At 38.7% G+C, this 10,774-nt stretch overlaps 2 protein-coding genes across 2 annotated transcripts; one reads left to right on the top strand and one right to left on the bottom strand.

Annotated features, from left to right (window-relative positions):
- The first annotated feature begins 503 nt into the window (after positions 1–503).
- Positions 504–3,008, top strand: LOC110378966 (ribonuclease H2 subunit C). The gene is made up of 4 exons (XM_064043371.1): positions 504–726; positions 936–1,063; positions 1,483–1,587; positions 2,749–3,008. The coding sequence occupies exons 1-4, from the start codon at positions 576–578 to the stop codon at positions 2,761–2,763; spliced, it is 399 nt and encodes a 132-aa protein (XP_063899441.1). The 5' UTR covers positions 504–575; the 3' UTR covers positions 2,764–3,008.
- Positions 3,009–3,913: 905 nt separating this feature from the next.
- Positions 3,914–10,481, bottom strand: LOC135119223 (uncharacterized). The gene is made up of 7 exons (XM_064043338.1): positions 10,327–10,481; positions 9,433–9,536; positions 9,072–9,187; positions 8,271–8,474; positions 7,411–7,578; positions 6,769–7,076; positions 3,914–6,321 (listed from the first exon to the last, which is right to left on the bottom strand). The coding sequence occupies exons 1-7, from the start codon at positions 10,387–10,389 to the stop codon at positions 5,143–5,145; spliced, it is 2,142 nt and encodes a 713-aa protein (XP_063899408.1). The 5' UTR covers positions 10,390–10,481; the 3' UTR covers positions 3,914–5,142.
- Between the last annotated feature and the right edge of the window lie 293 nt (positions 10,482–10,774).

Below are 10,774 nucleotides of genomic sequence, written 5' to 3'. Positions count from 1 at the left end.
TCTAGTGGCGTTCGGAAGTTTGCAGTATCGTAATTGGTAAGATAGGAAATACCCATAAAAATTAAATGAAATAGTTTATGGAGTTTCAATTTTATCGAGTTTAAAGCAATTAAAATATTTATTTCAAAAGTATCACAGTTTGATTATATCTCTAAATTTTTAATACGAATTAAATGGAACAATTTTTAATCATTCCGGTTTCAGAGTGCATACCATTACAATGTTGCCATGTAAAAATCGATATTTTTAAAGGCTAGTGCTCAACCCTGGCATAATTTATTGATTGATTTAAAAAATGGTGAGTAAGCCTTCTACCCGATAGCATCCATTTAAAGTACTAAGGGAACATTCGAAGACTTACTTTGGTAGGGCACTTAGTAAATAAATGTAATAATTAATGGTTTTATTTGGAATTCCTTAGAAAAGCAAATCGATAAATAAAGAACCATGTGCCATTAGCTTTATATCAGTTTGATATAATCTATGACGTCGTTGTCACTGCTGACATTGATATTTGACATAAAATTTGGCGGGAACAAAAACTAAACCGGCCGAGGGCAAAAATTAACAAAAAAATGTCGATCCAAGTGGAAAATAACTTAAAAAACGCCGAGAACAAAGAGATTTTTGAACAAAAAGCCCATTACATACCGTGTAAGATTGAAGACGACGGTCCTGCTAACGTTGACAAATATTTTGAACCGTACGTTACCGACAACAATGGTGGTAAGTAAACAATGTAATTTATTAGCTTGTAGAAGTTGAATCTTACCTAAAGATCAGATTGGCAGTCACTCCTTGTAAAATACTGATACTCAGCTGCGCCTGGATAACTGGGAACCGACCCAACATTTCAGTTGTCCAGATAAAATAAGTGTTTTATTGCAAACATTTTTCATGATACTATTACAACTATTATATTTTTTTTATTTCAGAATTATCTGGCTCTTTTCGTGGCTATCCCCTTGATGGTACAAAAATGAGTTTTCCTGAAGGATACAGAGCTGTTGTAGTCACAGAAGCTAAAAGACCACTTGTTGAAGACGCAGAGAGGAAATTCCAGGTGAGTTCTGTCTTGAAATCTTCCGGAGTCTTTGAGATTCGTTATCCCAGCTGGGCTGCTCCTCTCACACACAGTAGGATTGAGTGTTAATTACCATGTGCATGAGATGCGGGTTGCTAATTGCAGACTTTATAGTCCAGGTTTCCTCGAGATGGTTTCTTTTACTGTTAATCACTCATTGGTGCCCAAGATATAGTTAGAAAGTTCATATAAGCTTATACATAGCATAGTGTAAACACTTGCTCGTGTGTGTTTGTGTCTGCACAAAGGCTTGTGCTGCACTATAACATGTCCTGCGCAGTTGGCTGATCTCCTTAAATGGGAACAGCCGCTGTGGCCGAAACCGGCTCTGGACGCCATTATTATTCAATTAGGAAAACATAATGAGCTAATAAAATGTATTTGAATTAAAATCACAGGTGGCGGGTGGTTTCAAAGAGTTCACCTACTGGAATTGGGACAAGAAACCATCAAAGAATGACAATATGGTCAAAGCCTTAGACTGGATAGATATTAGTGAAGCGGTGAGTTATTTTACTTAAACTAGCTATTTCACTCACGTCCCAGGAAAATTCTGCCTCATCATCCTCCGAGCCTTTTCCCAATCATGTTGGGGTCGGCTTCCAGTCTAACCGGATTCAGCTGAGTACCAGTGCTTTGAAAGAAGCGACTGCCTATCTGACCTCCTCAACCCAGTTACCTGGGCAACCCGATACCCCTTGATTAGACTTACTGGCTTCCGACTACCTGTATCAACTGCCAAGGAAAATTCTGCCTGTACTCTGTAAAATCTCTCAAATAGTCTCAGGAATTAACGAATAAAATAAATGGAAAAGTATTTTGTGTCAAAGGCTATATTTTATCCTGTGGAACTTCCATTGGGATGTAGTTGAAACTGCATGAAACAGCTAGTTATGTATTAGGGTCCGTTCAGACAGACCGGCGAGCAGAGCAAATTCTTAACACGTTGAAAATTGAGTACTTAGTATTTGCTGTAAGGTTTATTTTTGCGTGCGCACTGCTTTTGTCATTAATTGTGGTGGAATCGTGGTGGCCTAGTGGGCAAAAGACCAACCTCAAGTATGAGGGCACGGTTTCGATCCCTGGTTCAGGCAAGTACCAATGCAACTTTTCTAAGTTTGTATGTACTTTCTAAGTATATCTTAGACACCATTGACTGTGTTTCGGATGGCACATCAAACTGTAGGTCCCGGCTGTCAGTGAACATCCTTGGCAGTCGTTACGGGTAGTCAGAAGCCAGAAAGTCTGACACCAGTCTAACCAAGGGGTATCGGGTTGCCCGGGTTACTGGGTTGAGGAGGTCAGATAGGCAGTCGCTTCTTGTAAAGCACTGGTACTCAGCTGAATCCGGTTAGACTGGAAGCCGACCCCAACATGATTGGGAAAAGGCTCGGAGGATGACTGCTTTTGTCATTAAGAATGCCTGAAGGCGCTCGGTGTGAAATAATAAGAGGAGCCGACCGGCTCCGATCGTGTACTTTTTCTCGGTCTTGCTGACGTTTGGCTCCAATTGCATTTCACGCAGCCGATCGGAGCCGACTCCGGTCTGTGTGAAAATAAAAATGCGCGTCGATGCTCTCCGAGCCGGTCTATCTAAATTCTAACTAAATGGACCCTTAAAGTTCAAAGATATTCCGTAACTTACCATTTCTTATATTTTTCAGATACATGGAGACTGACTACAATCAAAATCATCATCTGCCTATCCTTTATCCAACTATGTTGGGGTCGGCTTCCAGTCTAACTGGATGCAGCTAAGGCATCGTTCAGACCAAACGTATTGTCGGCCGCTGACTGTGAGCGCGCGTTACGCAGTTTATTGCTTTTCCATATATATTGAAATTGTCGTTCACACCGAACCGACTATACGCTGTTACGTCGTCTGTTGTAGCTGACTCTCAGTGGCCGTTTATTTTACTACGCGACTATGCACGGCGGACGCGGATTGGCTACGCGGACGCAGTTGCCGAATAGCGCCGCTCCGCCGCGTACGCACCGCCGCGCCCCGGTACAGCACGTCGATAATAAGTGTCCCTTTTATATAAACTTAAACGTATTAAAGATAGTAACTCATCGAATGTTTTACTGTCATACGAAAATATTTCTTGAACTTATTTGGATAAAGTCTATATTCGAAATATAAAGTATGAAATTGACCAAGAAAACATCTCTTCAAATTTAAGGGATGTACCCACAATCTCTTCTTATTATTATTTTCGTCTTCCTCTAGAGCTTCGCAAACTATCTAAATACGCATCATTTAATTGAAATATCAGTAAAACGTCTGACTTGAAAAAAATAAATTACGCTAGTTTTATCGTTTATAAAATACTACGAGCAACTTCAAATACTGAGCCCTTTTATGTGTATAATAGTCAGCCGCTCAGCGTACGCATCTAGTGTGAACCTACACGAGCCTATTCTTTTGTTCACACATGTGACGCATCGTACGCTATAGCCTATTGTCGGCTTGGTGAGTACGCGTTCTGCAGATCGAGTCGACGTTCACACTGGGGCAGACAGTGAGTATACTCACAGTCAGCGGCAGACAATACGTTTGGTGTGAACAATCCCTAAGTACCAGTGTGCCACATGGAGCGACTGACTATAGTAAATAAATATGTATAATAATTTTCTTGTAAGACTGTAATTACTTGTATAAATAAAATATTGATATTTAAATAAATGGTTTTTTAATTTAATTTTACCAATTATAGGAAAACTTTAAATAAAACACAGAAATTCAACAAAATGTTATTTATTTAATAAAACAACTTATGCTATTCTTTAAAACCTTTGCATAATTGCAACACAGATATACACAAAAGTAAGTCTTACCCGCTTTCTTGAGATATAATAGACAATATTGCTTTAAACATTGCAAGATAAAACAATACAATATTAATAAAACTTTATTTTCATGTAGTATTTTAAAAGTGAACTAATTTATTCCAAACTAGCCGTTTTCCCGCGGTTTCACCCGCGTCCCGTGGGAGCTCATGCCCACACCGGGATAAAATATAGCCTATGTTACTCGCAGATAATATAGCTTTCTAATGGTGAAAGAATATTTAAAATCGGTCCAGTAGTTTTTTAGTTTATCCATTACAACCAAACAAACAAAGTTTTCTTCTTTATAATATTAGTACAGATATATCATTTGCATAAATTGTTGTTTCTAACTACAGAAATGCTACAATCTTTCAGAAATGTGTGCAAAGCTTACAATTCTAGAATTTGAAATATTCCAATACAATTCGTTACAAGATTATTTGATTTGAGTAAGATATTTTAATAGGGTTATAACATTTGAACCTGGCTAAAAGTAAAAAAAAATATTAACCGACTTCAAAAATCACTGAAAAAAAGACTTGACAAATTTAAGATTTGTTCGACTTTCGATTTGTTGTTGACTTCTAGAGCCATTTCATAATAATTCACCTTTTTTTGAAGTCGGTTAAAAATTATTATGCAAAAAAGTTGAGATCTACTTATGATTTTTGTATTTTAAACATACTAGAACATAATCATGCTTTATACGTGCTCCGTAGACCGCATAATTATCTATATTTAATTATACCGACAAAAAAAAATACCTTAGGGTGCGTCTACACGGTGCACGTAGCTGGAGCAAGTTAACATGCGCAAGTGACAAGAGCACGCGGGTGGGTATCTTGCTTTGGTACACGTGCGAGTCGCTGGAGCCGCACGTTTTTACAATGCATGTAACCTGCGCATGTGCCTTAACATGCGCAAGCTGCACCGTGTAGATGCACCCTTATGCCAACATTTCATCATCATCGTCATCTCAGCCATAGGACGACCACTGCTGTACATAGGTCTCCCCCTTAGATCTCCACAGATACCTGTTGGAGGCGACCTGCATCCAGCGTCGACGGCGACCTTTAAAGGTCTGTCCACCTTGTTGGTGGACGTCCTACGCTGCGCTCGCTTGTCTAACAAAATCCTTACTTTCTAAATCAGTGCCACAGGTTAATTATTTTTTAATAAAAACTATTTTGAATCTTCATGATATTATTACACTATTCCATATTTATCTAAGTTTTTAACAGCCCTAATCGTTGCCTCATCTGATTTTTAATTTCCAACCTTTTCAAATATTCTTTCTTACTAATCATGATTGCTCTTGTAAACGCCTTTTTCTTACTAACAATTTTATTTGGTACTTCATTATTTACTACAGGCGATTTTTCAGTATTTTCTATAGTTTCGACATTACTCTTAATATTATGCATACCAAAATCGAATCGGTTTTCCAAATCTGTGAAATCGTTTACATTTTCCCGACCCATACGGTTGAAAATTTTCAAGAATTGCCAAAATTCTATGTCGCCACCTTTTATATTATTTTTATAGAATTCTATTAGCTTTTTATCGCACTTATGTTTATTTTTCACAGGATTCGGATCTGCGAATCGATTTGCGACTTTCGATTCCAAATTGTTATCGATTTTTTCTAATTTCCCTTTTTTATTATTTTTCGGAGTTTTGTTAATAGTAATTGGTTTAATAGGAGTATTTTCATTGTTATTACTGTATTGCTTTTTTCTCTTATTATTTTTATTTTTACCAGGTTTGCCGTTTACAATTTTATTTTTCCAAACTTTAGGTTTGAATCTTTTCGGATTAATTTCATGTTTTCTGTTATGAAGTTTCAAGGCGCTCATAGTGAGACATATTTTTTCACATCCTTCGCAAGGATACAAGATTTTCAACCCCTTTTTTTTGGCTACTATACTCAAACTCCTAATTCTTTCTAGGTAATTATTACCAACAGATTTTAGGGCTAAATAATCGTCCTTACAAAATTCAGGTAACAAATACTCGTTACTAACTTTAACTTTTTCTTTTTCTACCATCCAATCCCCTCCTTTTTTGACCAACTTAGTAGTACCTAAAAAGACATTTTTGTCCGCGCGATTTTTCTCGTCAATTTTCATTGAAGCAATTTTATTTAAATTGCTTATACTCGGTATGATTTCAAGGTCACAGTCTTTGTCAATTTCGAAAACATATTTTGACCCGGTTTGAGTATCTCTCTCTTTGATTCTAGCGTAAGGAATGTCTAGATCTAATTTATGAACTAAACGAATATGTCTAGATATTTGCTTGTTAGTAACATAGCCACAGAAAGGACATTTTTTGAGCATTTTTTCGTTACAAATGTCAAAATGATGTCGGCAGTGACGTTTTAATTCGGTTTTCGTCTTGAATAGCTGTAAAAGAATAATACTATTAGTTGGTATCAAAAAGGAAAAATATCATCATCTACCTAGCCTTTTCTCAACTGTGTTGGGGTCGGCTTCCAATCTAACCGGATGCAGCTGAGTACCAGTGTGCCACAAGGAGCGACTGCCTATCTGACCTCCTCAAACCAGTTCAAGTAACCGATGCCCTTCGGTAAGACTAGTTGTCAGACTTACTGGATTCTGACTACCCGTAACGACTGCTAAAGATGTTCAAATGACAATAGGGACCTAAAAATTTAATGTGCCCGGTGAAATTTATTTTAATAGGCTTACCAAGGGGTAACTGGATTGAGGAGGTCAGATAGGCAGTCGCTTCATGCAGCACACTTGGTACTCAGCTGCATCAGTTTAGACTGGAAGCCGACCCCAACATAGGAAAAGGCTAGGCAGATGCTCAATTTTAAAAATACATACCTTAAAACAAATATAACACTGATGGGTATTGAATTTCAATTTTTTATTTTGCATTTCTTCTTCATCACTTTCTGAATCACTCTCTCTGTAGTCTATTTCTTTATCATCATCATCATCATGACTTCTATCTTTTATCTTTTCATCACTTCTTGTATTGCGTATCTTTTGTATGTTGCTATCATCTTTTGATTGGTCAATTGTATGAATATCTTTTTCTTTATTTATATCTTTATCATTGTTGATATCTTTTTGGTTTTCTGTTTCTTTATCTTTTTGGGTGTTTTTGAAATATCTTATTGAGGTTGGTTCTGTAAAAAAGTTTAGTAATTTTGATTAAACTTATTGAAAGACTAGTTATGCCAGCGGTTTTATCCGCTTCCTATGGGAACTATTCAACGCACCCGGATAAAGAGTAGTATTTAGACTTTCTCGATAAATTGGCAAAAATCTATGGTATGAATTTTGATGTAACTCTGCAGTATTATATTGGTGTATATGTAGAAAATACTTTTTGTCTTTTTAGCCAATATATACAAATATCGCACCGCTGTTTTAGCCGCTTCCCGAGTAAACTACTTCCCGCAACCGGGTGAAACCGCGGGCAGAAGTTAGTATTAGTCTATAGATTAATAGAATCCTTACCTTTCTTATCCCCGTTACTAGTAGCCATGCCAATCCTCCTATTGTACTGTATCCTAAGTTTCTCCAAAACTCTGCACTGTTTGCGCAGTCGCACTCGGTGCAGAAGCTTCTCCAGGCGTTTCTCCACGCATTCCTTCTTCTTCTCGTCTACTATGTGCTTTGGCATTTCTGGGAAGAACAAATATATTTTAATTATTTATTTAACCACATGAAAGAAGTAGAAGTAACGTAATATAGAACAAAGATACTGCTTATTTCTAAAGAAATCTCTTCCAGCAGACCTATATATAATACTGTTACAGCCTTTTTATCGTCCCACTGCTGGGCTGCGGCCTCCTCTCACACGGAGAAGGATTGAGCATTAATCACCACGCTTGCTCAATACGGGTTGGTGATTTCAGACTATATTGTCCAGGTTTCCTCAAGATGTTTTCTTTCACCTTTTTACCAGACGTTGGTGTCCAAGAGAAGAAAAGTCGTCGACCAACCTCTCAAGTATGAGGGCGCGGGTTCTATCCCAGGTCAGGCAAGTACCAATGCAACTTTTCTAAGTTTGTATGTACTTTCTAAGTATATCTTAGACACCATTAACTATATTTCGGATGGCACGTTAAACTGTAGGTCCCGGCTGTCATAGAACATCCTTGACAGTCGTTACGGGTAGTCAGAAGCCAGTAAATCTGACACAAGTCTAACCAAGACGTATTGGGTTGCCCGGGTAACTGGGTTGAGGGGGTCAGACAGGCAGTCGCTCCATGTGGCACACTGGTACTCAGCTGCATCCGGTTAGACTGGAAGCCGACCCCAACATAGTTGGGAAAATGCTCGGGAGATGAAGATGATGGAAGGAAACTACTTACGAACTCCCTCTTCAGGTTTCTTCAGCACATGATCTATGAAGAAGTCATCGAAAACATCGCGCGTGTCGGAGTCACGCTCTATAATACTTCTGGATATGTCTTCTGATAGCACCTTCTTGGAGTATGTCAGACTGTCAGACTCCTGTTCTGACGTGTCTGGGGTTGGGGAGTGTGGTGGCTGTGGTTGGTGGGGTTCTGGTTCTTCTGAAATATTAAGTAAACTGAGTTTTGAGAAGTATTCAAAATTTCGATTTCTCAAGGGTACGATATGGCCAGAGCATTTGTTCATTTAAATCTGTTCAGCTGTCTCCGAAAAATTTATGAACCCAAAAAAACTTTGAAGTCAGTTAAATCATGATTCTCAATTAGTTATCTTGTTAACACGACACCGACACATCGTGTGCATTAGTTTTTAATAATATTTGTTATATATTCATAGTATGTTTAAGTTTTTATAGGATATAGTATTGTATTGTATATATTGATAGGGATAATGTATTAGTTTATAAGTATTGTTATGAATGATATATATGTATTTGTATTTTTATGGGCCCTAGTTGCCTGAAATAAAGGAATAAATAAAAAAAATAAAAAATAAAAAAAAATCATAAACTGATTCCAATAAAAAAATTGTTTATATACTTAAGCGACTGGGACTACTAGAACGATTTAAAAAATCTTTCAGTGTTGAAAAGCTACACTATGCACAGGTAAAATAGGCTATATTTTATCCAGATGCGCATAGTAGTTCTCACAGAAAGCCGGTTAAACTGGCAGAAGCCAGCTATGGGTTACACTTACCATCACAATCTTGTTTTCGTATATCCACATCGTAGAGAAATTCCGGCGGTTCTTCTAATAGTTCCTCCATATCTACTGGTTCTTCTTTGATTAGAACTTCATCATCATCTTCTTTCCTGCAATTTATTTATTAGAAAATACAATTTAATAAAAAGCCGTCGGGTTGCCCGGGTAACTGGGTTGAGGCTTGAGGAGATCAGATAGGCAGTCGCTCCTTGTGGCACACTTGTACTCAGCTGCATGCGGTTAGACTGGAAGCAGACCCCAACATAGTTGGGAAAAGGCTCGGAGGATGATGATTGAACGTAGTTTAATTAGGAAGCGGCTGAAACCCGAGAAACAGCTAGATATTTCTACTTACTTTTCACCCAACACGTTATATTTGACGTTGTGATGTTTCAAATAATGCTCTTTCAATGCTTGGTAATTGTTCAGATCTTCCTTACAAATCTGGCATACTCTGTCCTGTAACAAAAAATATGTTTACATAAATAAAATGTTTCCTAAGATTGTAAAGCTGGAGAGTTTGGTAATTGAGGCGTAGACCACGCCCTGCCAACATCACGTGACCACGTTGCAGCACAACAAATTAGATACAGAACATTGAGAAATACAACTATCTCTTTCACACGTTGCCTTTGTTCATCTTTTAAAGTTTTCAAGGTCAATGAGTTTCCACTGATATGCTGTTGACTGTACATAGATATTTATATAGTGTATAACAAGCTATTTTTTATCCCGTTACAAAAAGTAGTTCTGTCGGGGAGCGAATCTACGCAAAACCGTCAGTTGTCACATAGGAAGAACTCACATTTGCAGTATGATTCCCGTGGATAGAAAGTACAATACAGAATTATAGGCTACCTACCATCGAAGCGTAGTCTCCTCTGGAAGAAGCTAAAATAGCAATTTTTTTATAGCAGTACAAAAAGTAGTTCTCTCTGGAAGCGTTTTAAATTGCTCCTTATTATCCCGGTACAAAAAGTAGCTCCTTCTGGAAGCGGGTAATAATGGCGTCCACGGCCGATTTCGACCACGGCGGCTGTTCTCATTTAAGGAGATCAGCCAGCTGCGCAGGACATATTATAGTGCACGAGCATTCGCGCAGACACAGGTGCACTCACTATTCATTCACTCTCATAACCTGATGGGACGACAATCCGACACGACCGGAAAGAGATCTGGCGCAGGAATTATACCTATACAATGCGTAGTCCCCTCTGTGCGCGGGTAATAGCTAGTACATGTTACTCACGTGTTCAGCGCCGTGTCCGTACATGAGATGGCTGGTGATACTCCGCCGGCTGTGAAACACCATGGCGCATGTGTCGCAGATATAGATCTTAGAGTTCGGCCCGTGGGACCGCGTTATGTGAGTACATACAACTTGTTGCAGTAAGTAGTCCCCTGTGCGCGGGTAATAGCTAGTACATGTTACTCACGTGTTCAGCGCCGTGTCCGTACATGAGATGGCTGGTGATACTCCGCCGGCTGTGAAACACCATGGCGCATGTGTCGCAGATATAGATCTTAGAGTTCGGCCCGTGGGACCGCGTTATGTGAGTACATACAACTTGTTGCAGTAAGTAGTCCCCTCTGTGCGCGGGTAATAGCTAGTACATGTTACTCACGTGTTCAGCGCCGTGTCCGTACATGAGATGGCTGGTGATACTCCGCCGGCTGTGAAACACCATGGCGCATGT

This window comes from Helicoverpa armigera, chromosome 31, assembly GCF_030705265.1.
Source record: "Helicoverpa armigera isolate CAAS_96S chromosome 31, ASM3070526v1, whole genome shotgun sequence".
Taxonomy (NCBI): Eukaryota; Metazoa; Arthropoda; class Insecta; order Lepidoptera; family Noctuidae; genus Helicoverpa; species Helicoverpa armigera.
The sequence above is the reverse complement of the archived record's forward strand: the minus strand, read 5'-3'. Positions and strand labels throughout refer to the sequence as shown.

Excerpts from the sequence above, each read along its gene's own strand:
- LOC110378966 (XM_064043371.1), top strand. The coding sequence starts at position 576 with ATGTCGATCCAAGTGGAAAATAACTTAAAAAACGCCGAGAACAAAGAG. Across the intron at positions 727-935 it reads CGTTACCGACAACAATGGTG|AATTATCTGGCTCTTTTCGT; the intron begins GTAAGTAAACAA and ends TTTTTATTTCAG. Across the intron at positions 1,064-1,482 it reads ACGCAGAGAGGAAATTCCAG|GTGGCGGGTGGTTTCAAAGA; the intron begins GTGAGTTCTGTC and ends TTAAAATCACAG.
- LOC135119223 (XM_064043338.1), bottom strand. The coding sequence starts at position 10,389 with ATGGTGTTTCACAGCCGGCGGAGTATCACCAGCCATCTCATGTACGGA. Across the intron at positions 7,077-7,410 it reads TAGTAACGGGGATAAGAAAG|AACCAACCTCAATAAGATAT; the intron begins GTAAGGATTCTA and ends ACTTTTTTACAG. Across the intron at positions 6,322-6,768 it reads AGTGTTATATTTGTTTTAAG|CTATTCAAGACGAAAACCGA; the intron begins GTATGTATTTTT and ends ATTCTTTTACAG.